General features: G+C 35.7%; 2 protein-coding genes across 2 annotated transcripts in view; both read right to left on the minus strand.

The window, feature by feature from the left end:
* bicc1a (BicC family RNA binding protein 1a) overlaps positions 1–11,562 on the minus strand; it is a 40,940-nt gene extending 29,378 nt beyond the window's left edge. The window contains 2 exon segments of the mRNA XM_048191440.1: positions 3,040–3,086; positions 11,051–11,562. Coding sequence (XP_048047397.1) covers positions 3,040–3,086; positions 11,051–11,237 — 234 coding nt within the window. The 5' untranslated portion in view covers positions 11,238–11,562.
* Positions 11,563–14,553: 2,991 nt separating this feature from the next.
* On the minus strand, positions 14,554–20,222 carry ube2d1a (ubiquitin-conjugating enzyme E2D 1a). Its single transcript, XM_048191441.1, has 7 exons — positions 20,111–20,222; positions 19,065–19,128; positions 18,944–18,975; positions 18,748–18,825; positions 18,566–18,671; positions 15,024–15,117; positions 14,554–14,757 (listed from the first exon to the last, which is right to left on the minus strand). Exons 1-7 carry the CDS (start codon positions 20,132–20,134, stop codon positions 14,712–14,714), a joined length of 444 nt encoding a protein of 147 aa, XP_048047398.1. The 5' UTR covers positions 20,135–20,222; the 3' UTR covers positions 14,554–14,711.
* Between the last annotated feature and the right edge of the window lie 3,019 nt (positions 20,223–23,241).

The following is a 23,241-nucleotide window of genomic DNA, read 5'->3' on the forward strand; positions in this document are numbered from 1 at the left end:
AGTGAAGAGATTAGCAGACTCCTGCTGTGGTGATGTTTGCGATAATGATAATGATGAAGACAAAGACAGAGACAGAGAGCATGGCTGAAAGGAAAAATTGAACAACAGGCATAATTCCAACCCTTTCACTTCAGGGAAGGGAAACTCAACAAAAGGTTTAATCACTGAAATGATTACTTTCAACTGCTTGCCTCCCAAAACAAACAATGATATCGCTTCCCATGCACCACTATCAAAATCATCAGACATTTGTGTGTCTCCATTTATCTTTGCTTGTGGCTGATTCTCAGAAGACTAAAACTGCATCTGACAGGACAAAATAGCGACAACTGCTGGAAAGATCAAATGGTGCCGCTCCACAATTTTTTTTTTATTTTTTTTTTGATAATCCATTTCACTCGGATGTACATCATAATGATCTGCCACTGCTTCATTATGACGTTAAAAAAGCGTCACATACAGACCAAAATGCAAACTGACAATAAATTTACCAAAAATCAGCCTGCATTGTTTGCACATCATACACGAAGAACAGAATCATCAAGTCTGCTGGCATTTAATCTCTAACAAAGATTAATTCTGTGCAAACATGACATGCATACAAGAAAATATATGGATGCATGTACCATTTTGGACTGCCTGAGCACTGGCATTTACAAAGAAATGATAAGCACATAGGTTTTCTGGATCAACCATAGAAAGACAGCAAAAGTGCAAGTAAGGACAAAAACCAGTGATCATATCAATACTGCAACCAGAGTAGTGCTTTTCATAGATTATATGCAAACCTCAATCATCTGAGCCAAACCAAGAATATTTTGACAATTTCATTGGCCCTTGTTATCTCTGTTTATTAGAAACCTAAGCAGGGATAATTGTTTGGACCAAATCAATCATCATTCTGAATTGGCCCCTTCACTGAGCATCTTTGGTCAGGTTTATTGTGTGCTTGAAGAAGCCTCACCACAAGCTCTCTCTCCCACAATAAAACATGCTAGAAACACCAGCATGCTACTGGAACAAGGATGTTCGCTGTGAGTTTGTGTTAAACAGCTACAGTGTGTGATGCAGGAGATGGGGGATACTTCCATCCTGCTGTGAAACAAATTCTGAAATTAATAATGTCATTTGAGCATAATAAAGTGAAGCAAACAGAGTTGGCACAGGGTAAATAAGGTAAAGTGAGACATTCAAGCTTAATCATCTCACTATGTACATAAGTGTGTGGGATGACACAAAAGGGCTTCTTTAGCTCTGAAATAATTTCAGAGCCTTAACCACTATAGACATTGAGGGGGACAGGTCATTCAATTTTTCAGAATAGTGATTGATCAATATGGGGTTGGTTAAATTTTTGAATGTTTCTGAAAGAAGTCTCTTATGCTCACCAAGGCTGCATTTATTTGATCAAAAATGCAGTAAAAGAAACTGTAATACTGTGAAATTTCAGCAGCCATTACTCCAGGCTTTATTGTCACATGATCCTTCAGAAATCATTCTAATATGCTGTTTTGGTGCTCAAGAAAAATTTCTCATGATTATCAATGTTGAAAACAGTTGTGCTGCATCATATTTTTGTGGAAACCGTGATACAAGTTCAAAAGAACAGCATTTATTTGAAATAAAAATCTTTTGTAACATTATAAATGTCTTTACTCTCACTTTATTTCATTTGTACTTGCTGAATAACACTTAATTTCTTTCTTTTTTTTTAATTACTGACCACAAACTTTTGAATGGTAGTGTGTATCAAAAGAGCAGGTGGCTTTGTGGCTTAAAGGTTAGTTCACCCAAAAATGAAAATTCTGTCATTAATTACTCACCCTCATATTGTTCCACACCTGTAATGCCTTCGTTCATCTTCGGAACACAAATTAAGATATTTTTGATGAAATCTGAGAGCTCTTGACCCCTCAATAGCAATTAAACCACCACTTTCAAGTTCCAGAAAGGTACTAAAGACATTGTTAAAACAGTCAACGTGACTGCAGTGGTTCAACCTTAATTTTATGAGACGAGAATATTTTTTGTGCGCAAAAACTAAACAAAAATAACAGCTTTATTCAACAATATCATCACTTCTGTGTCATTCTTATGCGCTGTTTACATTCAGCACTTCCAGGTTCAACGTCAGAACGCCAGCTCAGTATTGGCCGACGCTGTTCACGTCAGCAGCGCACTGCAAAAAATGCACTTTCTTGACAAGTAAAAATTATTTTCTTGTTTTTAGGAAAAATAAATCAAAATTAAGTGAGTTTTTCCTTAAAACACGCAAAATAATCTGCCAGTGGGGTAAGCAAAATAATTTTATATCAAACCAAAAATAAGCTATATAATCTTGTTTTCAGTTTGGATTAAGATTATTTTGCTTGTTTTAAGGAAAAACTCACTTAATTTTGACTTATTTTTCCTAAAAACAAGAAAATAATTTTTACTTGTCAAGAAAATGCTTCTTGATCTAAGAATTTTTAGATATTTGGACTGGAAACAAGACAAAAAAATCTAAGTAAGAACAGCATTTTTTGCAGTGTGTGACGCATGTGTGTGATGCTGACGCAGAAGCCAGCCAATACTGAGCCGGCGTTCTGACGTTGAACCTGGAAGCGCTGGATGTAAACAGCGCATAAGAATGACACAGAAGTGATGATATTGTTGAATAAAGCTGTTATTTTTTAGTTTTTGCACACAAAAAGTATTCTCGTCGCTTCATAAAATTAAGGTTGAACCACTGCAGTCATGTCGACTGTTTTAATGATGTCTTTAGTACCTTTCTGGACCTTGAAAGTGGTGGTTTAATTGCTGTCTATTGAGGAGTCATATACCACTCGGATTTCATCAAAAATATCTTAATTTGTGTTCCAAAGATGAATGAAGGTCTTACGGGCGTGGAACAACATGAGGGTGAGTAATTAATGATAGACTTTTTATTTTTGGGTGAACTAACCCTTTAAATAATTGCTAAAACCTTTACTCTTTGAGTTGAGTTTTTACCCCTGAGATTTCATGGAAATAAACAAAAATAAACAAATTGGTTCTCACCTTCTGAAAAAAATCCTCTCCTCCATTTATCCTCCCCTCACTGGCTGCTGTGTGAGAAAAAGAGAGAGATGTTTACATTACCATTAGCAAGATAAACTTTTATTTCACAGTTATTTCTGTTCACTAAATTGTTGAACTTTTTGAATGTTATTCAGGCAATAAGGTATGAGAAGCCATGCTATATTGTGAATTAGTTTGAGGAGCTGTTAGGCACGACGTGAGAAGCACACAAGTTTCAGTCCCAGATTCACATACTTACACAAGATGTATTCAAATACAGCCACAAAACACACACATACAAGAATCAGGCAGCAGCATTCTCAAAGCCTGATGAAAGTAAATTTATTTCACATGTCACGCACACGCTTGTCTTTTACACACACACAGCAGCTGTATGCAAGCTCACACTCATGCACTGAGTTATAGATGACAAAAAAACACTTCATAAATCTTCATAACACACTTGCAGAATCCCACACAGTGTATAATGCTTACATATGGCTTATGCATGTAAAGCATGTGTTGAAACAACACTAGAAAAAGTCATTTTAAACTAACTACTACAATGATCTACATCCATTTTTTGACCATTATCAGATTTCGAATCACTTAAATATGTATCACAGGAAAATCTGAGAACTTGTTTTCTTTGGTGGGATGATGGGTCTCCAGATGTTTGGTTTAGATTGTCCTATCAAATAAAATTAAACATGTTGTTTAACATGTTTAAGCGTCTGCATAAAGAGCGATTTATCTAATAGCACCAAGCCCTTCCCTTCACTATTCTTTACATATAACATTGAAATATGGATTTCATAGAGAGTTCAGAACAACAAACCCCAAATGGGAGGAAATAAAAGGGTTAGAAATGAGACAATCTTGTCATCTAAACCTCTAAATGACCCTAAAATCACAAGCAAAAGCACATCCACCCATTTCACCATGAAATTCACTACATTTCCAGATCAAAACAAGCAGGGAAAGAGCTACAATTACAAGAAGTTCCCATCTCATTAAACCAAAGTGTGTTGAACCCTACTTCAAAAATCATTGCACAGGCTAGGAGTAATGGTGGGATTTACACAGCAATGAGATTTTGATGAAATTTCAGAGAGAAAGAGAGATGGACAGAGAAGTAGACAAACTCCTGCATTCCCAAAACTAAATCTATTGAGATAGATATATAGATAAAGCATTCAGACATCTAGCATTATTCACATTAGCTCACAAAAGTCCAATCCAGAGTTTGGCACTCTGGGTGAAGTGAGGACAGAGAAAGACTGAGTTCACTCTCTGAAGTTGTGAAATCAGAGAAACCCCACTTCACATCTCTCCTATCTAATGCTGTAAATTGAATCAACAGTTTCATGAGATGTTTTGACAATGTTGTATCTGTGCAGAATGGATACACATATGGTCAATCATCTGTAAAGAGTACAGGATACAACACCACTGAACTGAACATGTCCCTGTTGCTGACAGATCAACACATATGCTGACAACACTGTGTTCCAATATATAGAATACTCTTATTCTCTCAGATATGATGCTCACTTTCTCATACTCACAAAAAAAAAACACAGACAAGCATCCATTTGTACTGAGGCACACACAGAGAAAAATATGAAAATAGCAAGCCTTAAACCAGACAGAATGTTAAATGCAGTGTGTGTGTGTTGATTTCAGCTCTTTCTTGTGCTCTATTTAGGATGTGGGTCAGAAAAACTCCACAGAGTTTGAGATTCTGCTTTAATGAAACAGTTTCACACACACATGAAGAATAGTGTTTGATTATAGCACAGCTCCTGTAAACTGTGTGCGTTAGGAATGTGATGAGTAAGTGAGTGTAAGTGTAAGAGCAAAACTGTATAATTTGAGTGTATTTCTCCTGAAAAATCCTGGAACTTCCCTTCAACTCCAGAGCTCAGAGAGTGGGCGAGAGATCAGAGAAACAGACCCACGATCAGCATCTGGATTCAAATCTTAACTATTAAGATTTGAAGCCATTTGTTCTGCAGTCAGAGATGTCACGGAATATACCACCGGTCAAAAGTTTGTGGTCGGTACGATTTTGCAAGGACACATTAAATTGATCAAAAGAGACAGTAAAAACATTTAGGCCTATCTCGCAAAATATTTATATTTCAAATAACTGCTTTTTTAACTTTCTATTCATTATAGAATCCTGAAAAAAGTATCACATTTTCCTCAAAAAATTAAGCAGCACAACTGTTCTCAACATTGATAACAATAAGAAATGTTCCTTGAGCAGCAAATCAGCATATTAGAATGATATCTGAAGGATCATGTGACACTGGAGTAATGGCTGCTGTAAAATCAGCTTTGCCATCACATTTAATAAATAACTTATTAAATATATTAAAATCAGTTATCTTAAAGGTGCTCTAAGCGATCCTGGGTGGAGTAACTTCCTGTTGACATTCGAAGTGTTGTCAAACAAAACAGAGGCTAGCTAGACCCTCCCTCCTCCTCCTCCTCCTCCTCCTCCTCCTCCCCTCCGTGCTTCCTGAAACAGTCATGAATGCACATTTAAAGGTGCCCAAGAATGCTTTTTCACAAGATGTAATATAAGTCTAAGGTGTCCCCTGAATGTGTCTGTGAAGTTTCAGCTCAAAATACCCCATCGATTTTTTTTTATTAATTTTTTTAACTGCCTATTTTGGGGCATCATTAACTATGCACTGATTTACACTCGGCGACGCCCCCTTTAATTCACGAGCTCCCTGCCACACGAGCTCTCGATTATATTACAGCACATTTACAAAGTTCACACAGCTAATATAACCCTCAAATGGATCTTTACAAGATGTTCGTCATGCATGCTGTATGCATGCTTCGAATTATGTGAGTAAAGTATTTATTTTGATGTTTATATTTGATTCTCTATGAGTTTGAGGCTGTGCTCCGTGGCTAACGGCTAATGCTACACTGTTGGAGAGATTTATAAAGAATGAAGTTCTTCAGACTGCAAGTGTTTAAAAATGAAAATAGCGACGGCTCTTGTCTCCGTGAATTCAGTAAGAAATTATGGTAACTAACCTCATTTAACAGTACATTAGCAAAATGCTAACATTTAGATAGACAATTTACAAATATCACTAAAAAAATCATGATATCATGGATCATGTCATTTATCCATCTGCCATTTTCGCTGTTGTTCTTGCTTACCTAGTCTGTTGATTCACCTGTGCAGATCCAGACGTTACTGGCTGCCCTTGTCTAATGCCTTTCATAATGTTGGGAACATGGGCTGGCATATGCAAATATTGGGGCGTACACCCTGACTGTTATGTAATAGTCGGTGTTATGTTGAGATCCGCGTGTTTTCCGGAAGTCTTTTAAACAAATGAGATTTACATAAGAAAGAGAAAGCAATGGAGATTGAAACTCAATGTATGTCTTTTCCATGTACTGAACTCTTGTTATTCATCTGTGCTGAGGTAAATTCAAATTTTGAATCTAGGGCACCTTTAAAATCATTCTTGTCGGTTATCGGCTGGAGCGTGTTTATTATGATTCGTGGTCCAGGCTGCACCAGTTTGTTTTCATTACCGTTTTCGGAGCTTGTGGCGACTACAGAGACCGCGTTTTTTTACAGTGTGTTCAGGGGACAGGCAGCTAGCAGATAGTGAGGAGATGTTTGCTGTATGTGACAAAAAAATGTTTGGCCTAAAAACGTGTGACATCGCTTAGAGCACCTTTAAATTGAAATAATATTTCACAATATTACTACTGTAAGTAGAGACTTCATTCAAAACCATTAAAAAATCATACAGACTGACCTTTAAACGGTAGTGTAAGATAGTGTGGAGTATAATCTGATTGGTTACGGCAAAACCTCTCACAACAGGAAACATAAATCATGCTACACATAAGCACGGCCCTATCAATGCCCAAACTAAAGTACTCAACCACTTGTGCAAAAGATTCAGAGCTTTTATCCTCTCAAACAATTTATGCGCCATGTCATAACTTGAGATTACACATGCCACAGACACATCTATTGCAAACTGGTTGTACAATTTGCAACCTTCTCTTTTGCAACTTCTAAAAAGCAAGCAGTCTGCATGAAAGTATAGAGCTGAAGTCAAACACTCAGGGCCGAATTCCTTTCAGAAACAATGTGTACCACTAAATGTGTACCACTAAAAGACAAGTCTGTGAAACTATTCCACTTAAGATGGAAAATAGGGCAATAATCTGGCAATATGAACTGCACAAATATTTTTGTATTATAAATTACAGATGTGCCGAAAACACATTCAAGCCCTCTCCGAAGGTATTGACTGAAAAGGATTAGGCTATAATGTGAATTAAAAAATGTGAACATCTCATCTCCCTGTGTCGAGAATGAAACGTTATCCTTGTATGACAAGTTATGAACACAGATGAGTTTGCATCCAAACTAAAACTCTCCCACACCAGATTTGGAGTACTTCTGCCAAACACAAGTTTTAGTAATCCAATACATCAGTTCTTTAAGATTTATCTCTCAAGTATTAAGTGTTTTATAAAAACAATGCAAATACTGATGTATTAAACCCAAGAAATTGATTTACATTTGTAAACATAAAAAAGAAGATTTCTTGGAAGAAAACTGCACCAATTTTGGCAGTATGGGTAAAATTATGCCAAAATAAATAATAAAATCAGCATACTGGCATGTTGCATCTGTCAACGTGTGTTACCAAGTCAACACTACTTCAAAATTCATTCTAATACCACAACGAGTGATTAATAATTCATAAATACACATCAATGTCTGATTTATACCGATTTATCACTTAAACATTGTGACACAAGTGTGCCTTTAATATTAAAATTGCACATGTATGCACATAAAGAAATCACAATCCAAGGCAACAGACCTGGGTTTCCCTGGCAACAGCGCGTTGAGCCATGAGCACATTCCCAAAACACAACGCACTTCCTGTTGCTTCACTCACCATGCACAGAACATGCACCCAGACGAAATTAGACTCATTAAATAAAACCCACATGTCATAAAACACGCTGCATGCATAAGCAAATTAATAAAATACAAGCAAACTTTTGGTGGTAATAAGCCGACTCACACACACATTCACACACAAAAACAAGGATTTATGTGGCAGGTGTGAGATGTATTGGCATTTAGCTTAATATGTGGTTTCACATGCTTCTGTGACCCACAAAAGACACATTTTGATCACATAGCCACTTGGGGTGGGGGGGGGTGTATTTCCATAAAGTGCCGGAATAAACTCAGCTAAACAAACACTACATTCATTTTAGAATTCTTATCACACAGAATATAAGGTCAGGCCAGCACACATTCCTCTGTTTTTAATCAAAACCAGACATCTGATGTAACAGACATTGGGGTAAAGAGAAAACTGAATCCTAATATACAAACTATTCCCATAAAAGTTAGTGAGAAAAAGCAAGTGCAAGAGAAAAAGACAGTCATTAAAGTGTGTTTGCATGTTTTCCCTCCTCCTAATTTTCACTTGTGTTAGTGATTATTTGACACAGTATGACTATCTAACTTTGTTGCTTTCTGACAAACCCCTAAAGCTTCTTATAGTCCGTTACGTGAACATGAATCATAGGTGATCCATTTCTCTCCATTAGTCTTTCTGAATAAGTCTATAAAAATGAGCTGATTTAGTTGTGGTCTGGCCGAAGGGGAAAGTACAAGAATGGGTCTCCCCTCTGTTACTCCCTCACCACGTTCGTCATCATTATTTTTAAGAAAAATGATTTTAATTGTAACCCTCTCTGTCTTGTTTCTCTCAGCCTCTCTCCATTTCCCAGAAAAGGGGAGCCAAACTGTGCCACACATAAACCTTCACACAAAAAACACACATCACTGGATTTATGATCACGCCTACTGCTCATCCGACCAATCAAAACAACAACCGTTCAAACACCTCCAGATGTTGCACATCATCCGGAGCAAAGGGATGATTACGAGTCACTGAATCATAGGTGTGGGAAAAATGTCCACATCACTACAACAATGATTCTGGAGTAAGTATATGACTTTGTGTGACATGAAAGGTGTTGTTAAACGTCTCAAAAATGCGGTAGCCTTGCTATGGAAGTTTTCTTGGTGCTATTGAGCTCTCTCATGCTGAACTGACCTTTGACCTGGGGTCCAAATGTCAGGGAAGCATTCACTCATGCAGTCGCACACATGAACACACTCAAGGTGGTAGAAGGGTGCCGAGGGTCTTAGTTTTCCACGTTTCCCAAATACACAACTACATAAAATAGTAATCACAAAAAATGCACATACGCGTATAAATGTATGGCAGCTATGGCCATTCAGTATGGTTGGTTTGAATGCATGTTAACAAATGCAGTCTTTGTAAACTAAGAAGCCCTGCTATAACAGACCAGAACTTTTTAGTACATGTTTAGAAAAGGCCAATACCAAACCACTGACCTCAACTTGTAATACTTAAACTTGTTTAAAATTCTACTCTGCTGAAGTTACAACAAAAGAAAAACAAAGCGAACTGAACATAATTCTGCAGTGAAGTAAACTGTCCATTGCTGACAGACTTACTGTAGAATATGATTGCTTTAACCATTTATTTGTATGTGTGGCAGTACTTCTGAGGGACACAATTGTGAAAATGTCCTCAATAATTTAGCTAAACATGGTGAAAAGCGATGTGAAGTGGTCCTCACAGTTTGAAATAAATCATAAATCAGCCAAATTATATTTTACTTCACACAAACATGCTGACATCATTATATTTGAAGGTTTGTTTAAGGCTTAGAATACAGTAAATATCATTATCCTACTATAAAACATTGCATGTATGAGAGGTCCTCACAAACATAACTTCAAATGTCTAAATGTTATTATACCTGTGAGAGCCATGAATTTGTTAAAAATTGACTTTTGAGGACATTTAAGCGGTTCTCAATATTCAACAGACCCATACAGTAAATTAAACAAATCATGTTTTGCTTCAAATCTACAGACATAATTAGGTTTTTAATGAGTGATAGTTCAACCAAAAGTCAAGCCAAGTCAAGTCACTTTTATTTATATAGCGCTTTACACAATACAGATCGTTTCAAATCCGCTTTATGGTGATAAACTGGGAAATAATGGTCAGAAATGAAAACTGTTATCATTTCTTCACTCACATGTCCTTCCAAACCTGTATGATGACTTCTGTGGAACATAAAAGAAGAGATTTTGAGAATTGTCCCTGTAATTTTTGTGGGTACAACTGAAGTCAATGGCAACCAAAACAGTTTTCTTCCAAATATATTTTGTATTCCACAAAAGAACATCATAAAGGTTTGGAACGGCATGAGGGTGAGTAAATGATGACAGAATCTGAATTTTTGGGTGAACTATTCTCTTAAAGTTTGGGGAATATATAGCAAAAATGATCACATCTGTATAAAAACCATTGTCTGAGATCTCATAGGGATATGGAAACCAGTGAGTGAGTATATATGTGTTGAAAGACTGTGACAGTGATGACCTTGATTGATCAGTAATATTGATCCCATATTCATCATATTATATATTTAAATTTTATTGTGAAACTGCTGAATGCTTTGAAATGACTATTCATGTAAGCCATTCATGACACCAAAATAAAATAATTGCCTGAAATTTTAAAGTTTTGAAAATCTACCTCAACATATTTGTACTAAATGAACGTAAGAGACTTATATATTCTATTTACAGAGTGCGAAAGTCTTAGTTTAAATGCAAAGTTACCCAAAAATTGTTGTTTGTTTGTCCTACTTGGCTACTAAATGAAACAATAAAACATTCCAATACTGGTCTACATGCCCTACACACCAAGTCAACACATCTCCTTCAAGATGTGCTTCGAGGAAACATTGTGATATTTTTAGACAGAACTATTTCTGACTCGACGCCAAGCAACACTGCAATTTTAGCTAAAAGTATTTTCAATACATCAAACTGTCTTCCCAGTTCTTTTAGGCAGTTTTTAATAAGTTAACATACCCAGTAACATAGTTTCTAGTTTCTTGCGGTCAACTCGAAACCTCTCCTCGGTCCAGTCTGGGTCAGGCGGGGAGATGTGGCCGCAGTGGCCGCTAGAGTCATCCTCAGACACGGCAGACGGTGAGTCGTTACTCCGCTCGCTGCTGGAACCATGATCATGATGCATGAAACTCAGTGGCTCAGCCATTGCGCTTTAAAGTGTGTCAAACTTACTAAACAGGGTTTTTATGTGAAAGAGGTAAATCAACATTAGGAGAAAAACATTCCGATGTCCAGGCAAGTTTTTCCTATCCTGCCTTTGAAGTCCCTTAAAGCTCCTCTGGCCAGTTACTGCCCCCGTGAAAATCAGTCTGCCCCTTGATTCCTCTCCCTTCCACTTTTCCTCTGGCTCCAGGACCAGAACACACTATAGTTGGAGGACATGGATGCATGGATGGATTATGCTCCTATGGGAGCATTCACGTGTCAGGATAACCGCCCACTCTCCTCCCAAACTTTCTCATCATCATATCCAGTTCGCTCGCCTAGTTTCTCCTGCAAGCGGGCAAAATAAAACATTCCGATATATATATATGTAGATAGATATATATATATATATATATATATATATATATATATATATATATATTCGAAAAAAGGTGATTTTTTTTTTCAAAACCACTTTGCATGCACTTCTTGTGTTTCTGTGATGAACATGTTTTCTTTAAAAGACTGATATTCTTGAGAAAAAAAAAAGTTGGGCATAAGTTGTTTTTTTTTTTAAATCATTCCCTTAAAAATATTTAGTGAGATATTTAACGTTAACGTTTGAAGTGCAGCCTAACTAACATACAGGAAGCCATTTTGTTGTTATATATATAACAACAAAAATGTAGGAAAATCTATAAATGTTTTTTTCCAAATGTATGAACATAAACAAAAAGATTAGAATTCTATTAACTTATGTGTATTTTAATATTTTTTTAAAAGATTTAATTAGACCGACGTCACTGAAACTTAATTGTGTGGATTTATCCTTTAAAAGAACTTTTATAAAAAACACATTTATAAAAGCGTCTTTGCATTAACTTATTATGGTGGAAATAAAACGAAGGAATATCGCCATCTAGTGGCACAAAGCTACCACGCAGTATGTGAGTAAATGTGAGCAGAACGTGGTTTGATCCCAAGATCACGCACATACAGGTGCTGGTCATATAATTAGAATATCATCAAAAAGTTGATTTATTTCACTAATTCCATTCAAAAAGTGAAACATGTATATTATATTAATTCATTACACACAGACTGATATATTTCAAATGTTTATTTCTTTTAATTTTGATGATTATAACTGACAACTAAGGAAAATCCCACATTCAGTATCTCAGAATATTAGAATATTACTTAAGACCAATACAAAGGAAGGATTTTTAGAAATCTTGGCCAACTGAAAAGTATGAACATGAAAAGTATGAGCATGTACAGCACTCAGTACTTAGTCGGGGCTCCTTTTGCCTGAATTACTGCAGCAATGCGGCGTGGCATGGAGTCGATCAGTCTGTGGCACTGCTCAGGTGTTATGAGAGCTCAGGTTGCTCTGATAGTGACCTTCAGCTCTTCTGCATTGTTGGGTCTGGCATATCGCATCTTCCTCTTCACAATACCCCATAGATTTTCTATGGGGTTAAGGTCAGGCGAGTTTGCTGGCCAATTAAGAACAGGGATACCAAGGTCCTTAAACCAGGTACTGGTAGCTTTGGCACTCTGTGCAGGTGCCAAGTCCTGTTGGAAAATGAAATCTGCATCTCCATAAAGTTGGTCAGCAGTAGGAAGCATGAAGTGCTCTAAAACTTCCTGGTATACGGCTACATTGACCTTGGACCTCAGAAAACACAGTGGACCAACACCAGCAGATGACATGGCACCCCAAACAATCACTGACTGTGGAAACTTTACACTGGACCTCAAGCAACGTGGACTGTATGCCTCTCCTCTCTTCCTCCAGACTCTGGGACCCTGATTTCCAAAGGAAATGCAAAATTTACTTTCATCAGAGAATATAACTTTGGACCACTCAGCAGCAGTCCAGTCCTTTTTGTCTTTAGACGCTTATGACGCTGTCTGTTGTTCAAGAGTGGCTTGACACAAGGAATGCGACAGTTGAAACCCATGTCTTGCATACGTCTGTGCGTAGTGGTTCTTGAAGCACTGACTTCAGCTGCAGTCCACTCTTTGTGAATCTCCCCCATATTTTTGTTTTGTGTCACAATCCTCTCCAGAGTGCAGTTATCCTTATTGCTTGTACACTTTTTTCTACTACATCTTTTCCTTCCCTTCGCCTCTCTATCAATGTGCTTGGACACAGAGCTCTGTGAGCCAGCCTCTTTTGCAATGACCTTTTGTGTCTTGCCCTCCTTGTGCAAGGTGTCAATGGTCGTCTTTTGGACAACTGTCAAGTCAGCAGTCTTCCCCATGATTGTGTAGCCTACAGAACTAGACTGAGAGACCATTTAAAGGCCTTTGCAGGTGTTTTGAGTTAATTAGCTGATTAGAGTGTGGCACCAGGTGTCTTCAATATTGAATCTTTTCACAATATTCTAATTTTCTGAGACTGAATTTGGGATTTTCCTTAGTTGTCAGTTATAATCATCAAAATTAAAAGAAATAATCATTTGAAATATATCAGTCTGTGTGTAATGAATGAATATAATATACAAGTTTCACTTTTTGAATGGAATTAGTGAAATAAATCAACTTTTTGATGATATTCTAATTATATAACCAGCACCTGTATGGAAAACATCTCTTTCTCCCTTTCTCTCAAACAATATTCTAGAGCCATCATAAAACAGTTGCAGAGAGACAGATTTTATAATAACACCTTTTAATGCAAAAACAATAAAAATGATCCAGTATTGTATTTATTTCTATACAATAAAATTACTAAAATGTAGCTAATCCATTTGAAAATAAAACAATATTTCTTTGTTATGTGTTAACTGACTGTGTTTTTCCAGGATGCCTCTGTGAAGAGAGACAAGTTACCTCCTGAACAAGGATTTTCTAAAAAGCTGTGCGTTGGCATGTGTGTGTGTGTATTATAAATATATATATATATATATATATATATATATATATATATATATATATATATATATATATATATATATGTGTGTGTGTGTGTGTGTGTATATATATATATATATATATATATATATATATATATATATATATATAATACACACACACACGCCCACATGTGTGTATTCTTGTATTTGTATTCTTGTATACATGGTTTATGAGGACACAAATGTGTATAATGACATGGGTTACAACATAAACATGATTTATAAGGACACTTCCTGTGTCCTTGTAAACCAAATGGCTTGAAAAAACATACTAAACTGTGTTTTTTTGAAATTCAAAAAAATGCAGGGGTAGGTTTAGGGGTAGGGGTAGTGTAGGGGGATAGAATATACAGTTTGTACAGTATAAAAACCATTATGTCTATGGAGAGTCTCCATAAACCACATATACAAGTATGTGTGTGTGTGTGTGTGTGTTTTGTGGTGGGGGAGGTTCATCTGTTGGTAAACGTCTTGTCTTTGTACAGGTGCATTGTAGAGCCGTGTGCAGTAATAGTGTCCATGTGCAACCATTTCAAAATCTTGCCATCCAGTTACATTGCATACTTCTGAGTCCATTCCCTTGCCAGTCTGTTATACCTAAAAAACAAGATGAGCCAACTTCATTCAAAAGAATAGCACTCAGCTGAAATTAAAAGTCTAGATGAAGTGCCAGCTTTAAATTTAGAGTAATTTGGTACTTAAACATTTTACATATTGGTTGATAGTAATAAAAGAAGAAAATGTAGAAAAGATATGAAAATGTGGTATGACTGAACCACACAAGAGAAGATGGTTCATGCAGATGTAGTTATTTTAGCAATAAAACAATAAGGAGAGAGAGCCATCCACACAAAGTTACTTACTTATCTTTGTCCGATTTGTAGATGTGTGCAATATCTGGAACTAAAGGGTCATCTGGATTTGGGTCACAAAGTAGTGAGCATATGGATAATAAAACTGGAAAAACAACAACAGAAAACAGCAGAATCATTTAAGTGATGCTGATAAAAGTAATGTGAATATTTCTCATATTTTATTAAATAAATTAATTTTATGTGCTTAATGCTGAACTATATCCATTTTAGGTATAGATTTATATTCTTTGCAAAAATAACTTTAAAAAAAAGTTTATATTCTTTGACACATTTTCCAGCTTAAATAGACATTATTACGTACAGTATCAAACACCTTTTTATGCATTTTTACATTTATTCCAAAATAATAACTAAAAGAATGCACTGAAAAAATTCAGATTACATCCATTTCATTTGTGTAGTGATGTTCAGCTATTCTTTTTAATAGTCAGCTTATTTTCGGATAATCAGTCAACAAAGCTCGGTAAACACTGCATGGCGGTCAAAGACACAGAGATGTACCTTTAATTTCACCAAGCAGATTGCTCACTAAAAACCCTTCACAGATCGTGTCATTTCAGGTGACATGAAGTGGATGAGTTAGATAAGTGAACATATCCAAGTAGAGCCAGCGTCAGCAGAGCACTGCAGACTGAGGCTTCTGAAGTAACGAAAGGGGGCACGGTGTAACACAAAGTATCCCTAGCTAGAAATACACATGTGGCCCATTCACGTATTTGTCAGACCGTAAACAAACCTGTCCCTACTACAATTATGAAACTAAAAACTACTGCGCAAATACAGATGGCAGAGCATCGAATAATATTACTACACAAAACAAAGGAAAAGGCCTAAGCTAACATATTCGAAAATTCAACTCATGACATAAACACATTTTAGACCAAAAGATATAAATACAGTACAGTCCAAAAGTTTGGAACCACTAAGATTTTTAATGTTTTTAAAAGAAGTTTCATCTGCTCACCAAGGCTACATTTATTTAATTAAAAATACAGTAAAAAACAGTAATATTGTGAAATATTATTACAATTTAAAATAACTGTGTACTATTTAAATATATTTGACAAAGTAATTTATTCCTGTGATGCAAAGCTGAATTTTCAGCATTGTTACTCCAGTCTTCAGTGTCACATGATCCTTCAGAAATCATTCTAATATGCTGATTTGCTGCTCAATAAACATTTATGATTATTTTCAATGTTGAAAACAGTTTTTTTCAGGATTCCTTGATGAATAGAAAGTTCAAAAGAACAGCATTTATCTGAAATACAAAGCTTCTGTAGCATTATACACTACCGTTCACAAGTTTGGGGTCAGTAAGAATTTTTATTTTTATTTTTTTGAAAAGAAATTAAAGAAATGAATACTTTTATTCAGCAAGGATGCATTAAATCAATCAAAAGTGGCAGTAAAGACATTTATAATGTTACAAAAGATTAGATTTCAGATAAACACTGTTCTTTTGAACTTTCTATTCATCAAATAATCCTGAAAAAAAATATTGTACACAAATATTTTGTACAATTGTACACATTAAATGTTTCTTGAGCAGCAGATCAGCATATTAGAATGATTTCTGAAGGATCATGTGACACTGAAGACTGGAGTAATGATGCTGAAAATTCAGCTTTGCCATCACAGGAATAAATTACTTTGTGAAATATATTCAAATAGAAAACAGTTATTTTAAATTGTAATAATATTTCACAATATTACTGTTTTTTACTGTATTTTTTATTAAATAAATGTAGCCTTGGTGAGCAGACGAAACTTCTTTTAAAAACATTAAAAATCTTAGTGGTTCCGAACTTTTGGACTGTACTGTACGTCTTTTCAGAAACACAATTTCAGTATTTTTCACAATGAATACAGACAGGTTACCATGATACTACAGTACCACCAGCAAAAGTAATTAACTGTGCTCAGGATCAGAATCAGCTCAGAATCAATTCGAGAGAGAATTGCGACACATACGGAAAATATCAGAATCGATCCAGAATCATTTCTCGATTCACAATGCATTGATGAATTGTCCCAGCCCTATCAATTATCTAGTCCTCTAAACATGAAAAAAAATATTTCATCATACCTTTAGCCTAGTGAGTTAGAGCTGCATTCTTCATGGCGTGGGTGAAAACATACTGTGAAACACACTGTCCTTAACTAAAGTGTTGCTATAATAGCCTAATAAGATTAATGCTAGAAAGCCTATGCACTTGGCAATTGTGATATTGTGAAAAAGAATTGTGAATTTATTTTTTTTTTTAAATAGTCCATTCAATTTCATCATTAAAATCTATTTTCACATTGATTTTGACTAAGGAAGCAGGATAGTCCGGGTGAGGGTGTGACGCCCCCCTCACAAATCTTTCAATGTCATATTTCGTAATATTTAAGTTGATTTATTTTGTACAGTGGGTTATTTTCTCATCCAATTTTTTGAGGAGGCACGTATGCGCATTCACTAGAGTCAAGTTCTGGCGGAAGTGTGACCTCTGACCTGACATATGATGTAGCTCCTCTTCTCATATATCCTCTTCTACGTCATACATCAGGTCAGAGGTCACCGTTCCTCTGGAACTCGACTTTCTAGTGAATGCGCATACGGACGTTGCTTGAAGCATAGTTTATAAAGTTTTAAATATAGATTTTTTTCTTACAAAAACCCATCACTTTGCTTCAGAAGGCATTTATTAACCCACTGGATTACTTTTATGATGAATGGATGTGCTTTTTGGAGCTTTTCCTAATGGCACTATTCAATACTATTAAAATGCTGGGAAGAGCCAGTATATTATTTTATATAACTCTGATTGTGTTTGGCTGAAAGAAGAAAGTAATATACATGTAGGATGGATTGAGGGTGAGTAAATTATGGGATCATTTTCATTTTTGGGTGAACTATTCCTCGAATAGCGGCAGAAGGTTTATTAGGCTGCTATCACTTTAAGACCTCATGCACGGCTCTAATACACAGACTCGCATCCAATTTTCTTCCAACTCTTTACGTTCACTAAAGACATAACTGACTGCGCTTATGTAACCCTTTTATGTATTTGACAGTTAAAGCGCAATAAGACGTGAAAGAGAACTTAGTTCAGTACTCACACACTGTGTGACATGCTTTTAGTGTGCGTGCGCTTTGGGTGTACACGCTCAGAAAAGCGTATGTTGGAATGGTGTGTGAATAAAATGTTTAACTGGCAAGTGTTTAAAATGCATGCAATAGTGATTGCGAAGAACTGCAATGTCACAAGCGCATAACCCTATCGCTGCATTGCTAAACACGGGATGTGAATGTACGGTATGTTGGGATGGAGGCGCCAAAACTGCAACTGATAAAATGTGTGCTGCAGCATACTTCGATTCTTCTTCAAAAGCAGATCATGGAGACATTTTAAACATTCACAATCTAAAATTGTGATATTGCACACCCCTATCTTGAGGGCCAGAGTGGCCCAGCCCTGATGTAGATGTTATCATGTTGGACTTGTTTATGATGAAAAGATCGATTAAGGCTGCTCTCTAACCTTTGGATACCGTGAGGGCAGGTGACCATTGAGAGCGCAGAATGTCCAAACAGATGCTCCCATTACTGTTGATATTTGGGTGGTAGATTTTTGTTGTGAAGGCAACCTGTCAGAGAAACAGAATGTCAAATGTCTAAAAACAAATAATCTATGGAGGAGATAAGAACAAATGTTATCCTCACCTTTGGTGGTTTAAAGGGATAATCAGTCGGGAAATGGATTGTGAGGAAAAAAACCCCTCCTTGATATGGACTATCACCCTAAGGGGGAGATAAAGAGAGAGTTTGTGTATGACCGAAGCTAATTCCTTTGATTTACTGAACCAATTACTAATTTCACAAAATAAACATTGACCTGAAATTATTCATGTGTACTTACTGGGCCCATTATTGTCGCCTGCCAGTGAAACACTGAAAGAGCAAATAAAATATACTGAGCAGACCATCCTGTCAAAGAATTAAATGCCATTATTGAGTATGTAGTAAATGGACACACTTACAGTCTTCTCCAAGTGGTCCAGCTGAGCACTGCGAGGGTGGATCCCGTTGCAAGTCCTGTAGCTCCTACAAATACAGCAGAAATGGATGAGAAAATTGATATGCTTCAAAAACAGATTTAAGAAGCAAAGTTTCAATTCAAACAAGGCTAAAGGTTTATTAAGTGCTTATTTCTGAAAGTTTAAAGTGGGACACACACACACACACAATATCAAGTTAATATATTTGTATTAAAATTCATGAGCTCCAACCCTAGTCTTATACATGCCAGGTTTAATATTAAAGAAACTGTTTTATCGTTTAACTATATATTTATATGCATAATCCATTCTATTATTATTTATATATTATTATAATATTTATTAATATTTTGAATTTGTTTATTTTTTATTTTCAAGTTTCATTTTCAAAAAGCGTTTGTCATTTTATTAGTTTGTTTTTAATTATCTATTTAGCTTAAATTAAACTAAATATTTTATATTTAGCTTTAATTTATTTTTATTTCAGTTTGAGTAAATTTAGTACTTTCACTTAAAACACTTAATTTCAGTTAGTTTCCAACGCAACATTTCTAATTTTCGTTCTGTTTTAGGGTTTTCTAATCTAATATTTATATTTTATTTTACACATTTTATATAATGTATTTGTTTAAATATAACATTTGTTTTATTATAATGTAACATTATATATTTACGTATTTATGTTTTTAATGTACTCACTGTCTAATGTCTAAACGGACTATTTTCTTATTTAAATAAGGCTAACCTTGTTTAACTATAGCTGCTAAACTAATGCAATGGCATTCATCACTATTATATCACTATTATAATATAATATTTTCTGATGTCTTAAGACTTGAGTTCGCTTTGTTCTCGACATCAAGATCTTTTCATCTGGCCGAAAAATAAATTCTTCTGATCTTCTGACTTTACATAGTAATGTGGTCAGAGAGGTAGTTCACGGTATCAGTCATGTGTAGATCTCTTGGTTCGCCGTAAAGCTAGTCTACTTTTAAGACATTTAATCTATTAATAAATAAAAATATTACCTTCTGGATCCTTTTCAAAGCCATCAGATCTCTTCTTTTCTCCGCCTAAGGATGTGAAGGGAACAATGATGAGAGGGCAGACATGAGGGGAGTTCACTTCAAAATAAAAGTCCCTGTAACCTTTTAGAGCGAGGGATTGTTTTAGGGAAATGCTTCCCATTCCTGCTGGTCTAGGCTCATTTTTTTTTCATAATAATAGCATATTAGCAAAGCAGATTTGGCTAAGGATCCAGTCCATATTTGTGTTTGTGCTCTGGAGAATGTCAAATGTTTCTATTTTTTTAGTGTTTTTGCAGCATTAAGGAATCACAAAATATCTGTTGATTTCTTGAACACATTGGCTAAACTGGGGTGTTTAAGTACTGAACAAAAACTCAGGCATGGATTCTGAATACTGCACGTTCACAAATCCTTTAATTATAATAAACAAACAAAAAATGGCTGCGTTTACACTTGGCCTTAACATGCGACCTGTATCTGGATGTTGTCCACATACGCATTGAGAGTGTGTATTTGTGATCGGAATGTTTTCATAAAACAAGTTTACCAAATAAGCTAAGCTTATTTCAGTTAGTCTGATTATTTTGAACCAAATCAACTGACAATAAATCAGACTTACTGAAATAAACCTGGATTATTTGGTAAACTTGTTTTATGAAACAGGCCCCTGGTTCGGGCTCTGGTTCGGAGGTAGTCGAGGACGCATTGTGATCAGATCTCAGAGTAATGTAAACGCAATCCAGCCAACGTATCTACATTCAGATGGTGATGGTCCATGCTGGTCCTCAGCTGGTCTTATGCTGGCCCATGCTGGTCCTATGCTGGTTTTATGTTGGTCCTGAGCTGGTCCTAAGATGGCCCATGCTGGTCCTGAGCTGGTCTTATGCTAGTCCTGAGCTTAGGACCAGCTCAGGACCAACATAAGGCCAGCATAGGACCAGCATGGACCAGCATAAGACCAGCTCAGGACCAGCATGGGCCAGCTTAGGACCAGCTCAGGACCAGCATGGACCAGCATAAGACCATCTCAGGACCAGCATGGACCAGCATAAGACCAGCATAAGACCAGCATGGGATCAGCATGGACCAACATAAGACCAGCATAGGACCAGCATAAGACCAGCATAAGACCATCATACCAGCTCCAAAACCTACCTTAACCAGCATATGCTGTATTTTTCAGCAGTTTAATTTTGACAAGAAATTGTAAGTTCTTTGAACTTACACTAAACGGCAAGCTTTAAAACAGTTTATTTAGACTTACATGATACACTGTAAAAACTAAAAACGGAAAATGTACCAGCAGGGCCGGTTCTAAACATTTGGAGGCCCTAGGCCAAATTGAAGCAAACTTGTTGGTTCCCCTAACATTATTATAACATTATTTAAATGTTATTTTAGCATTCCCCTAATGTTATTTTAACATTATTCTATAATAACTTTATTCTAACTTTCCCCTAATGTTCCCCTATTGTTATTTTAACGTTATTCTAACATTATTTTAACGTTATTTTAACATTATTTTAATGTTCCCCTAATATTATTTTAACGTTCCCTTAACGTTATTCTAACAATCCCCTAACGTTATTCTAACATTCCCCTAACATTATTATAACATTATTGTAACGTTATTCTAACATTCCCCTAATGTTATTCTAACTTTATTCTAATGTTCCCCTAATGTTAGAATAACAGCATATGCTGTTTTTTTTCAGCAGTTTAATTTTGACAAGAAATTGTAAGTTCTTTGAACTTACACTAAACGACAATCTTTAAAACAGTTTATTTAGACTTACATGATACACTGTAAAAAATAAAAACAGAAAATGTACCGGCAGGGCCGGTTCTAAACATTTGGAGGCCCTAGGCAAAATTGAAGCAAACTTGTTGGTTCCCCTAACATTATTATAACATTATTTAAATGTTATTTTAGCATTCCCCTAATGTTATTTTAACGTTATTCTAACGTTATTTTAAAATAAATTATGTTAAAATAAAATAACGTTAAAATAACATTAAAATAATGTTAGAATAACTCTAACATTATTTTAACGTTATTTTAACGTTCTCCTAATGTTATTTTAACATTCCCTTAACGTTATTCTAACATTCCCCTAACGTTATTATAACGTTCCCCTAACATTATTATAACATTATTTTAAAGTTATTTTAACATTCCCCTAATGTTATTTTAACGTTATTCTAACATTCCCCTAACATTATTATAACGTTATTCTAACATTATTTTGAAGTTATTTTAACGTTCCCCAATGTTATTTTAACATTACTCTAACAATATTTTAACATTCCCCTAATGTTATTTTAAAGTTATTCTAATGTTATTCTAACATTATTTTAACATTATTCTAACATTCCCCTAATGTTATTTTAACATTCCCTTAACGTTATTCTATAATTCCCCTAACGTTATTATAACATTCCCCTAACATTATTATAACATTAGGGGAACATTATTTTAACGTTATTCTAGCGTTCTACTAATGTTATTCTAACTTTATTCTAACGTTACCCTAACATTATTAGAGTTACTCTAACAACCTTTTTTCCAGGAGACACCTTTATCATATCTAAGTCCACTAAAGGAGGGAGAGCGTTTTCACATTTGGCTCCTAAACTCTGGAATAGCCTTCCTGATAATGTTCGGGGCTCAGACTCACTCACCCAGTTTAAATCTAGATTAAAGACGCAACTCTTTAGCCAAACGTTCACATAATGCATATCATATCTTTTCTGTTTTATCTCGGGACACCCAAAAAGCGCTATACAAATCAATGTGAAAAAATAAATGTGATATTTGGCAATCCTACAGCTACTGTAGTGAAACCACCCTTATCAGAATGTGCTACCATCATAATTAATGAGGTCAAATTACTAATTAAAGTGGCAATTAATGACCATGGCAAGTCAGGACCTCGGTTTAAAGGTGGCCTCACTAAAGCATCTTCCAATGACATTCAAGTTTTTTCAAAAAGTTCTCCCATCCATGTCAAGGCCTTGCTCAAGCCTGCTTAGCTTTGGTAGGAAGCCAGGGTTTGGCCATGGGACACTACTGAAGCACTGCCTCATTCTGTCTTGATAAAATGGGTCCAATAGAGGGGCAGCACATCCTG

Source organism: Megalobrama amblycephala, linkage group LG5, assembly GCF_018812025.1.
Source record: "Megalobrama amblycephala isolate DHTTF-2021 linkage group LG5, ASM1881202v1, whole genome shotgun sequence".
NCBI lineage: Eukaryota > Metazoa > Chordata > Actinopteri > Cypriniformes > Xenocyprididae > Megalobrama > Megalobrama amblycephala.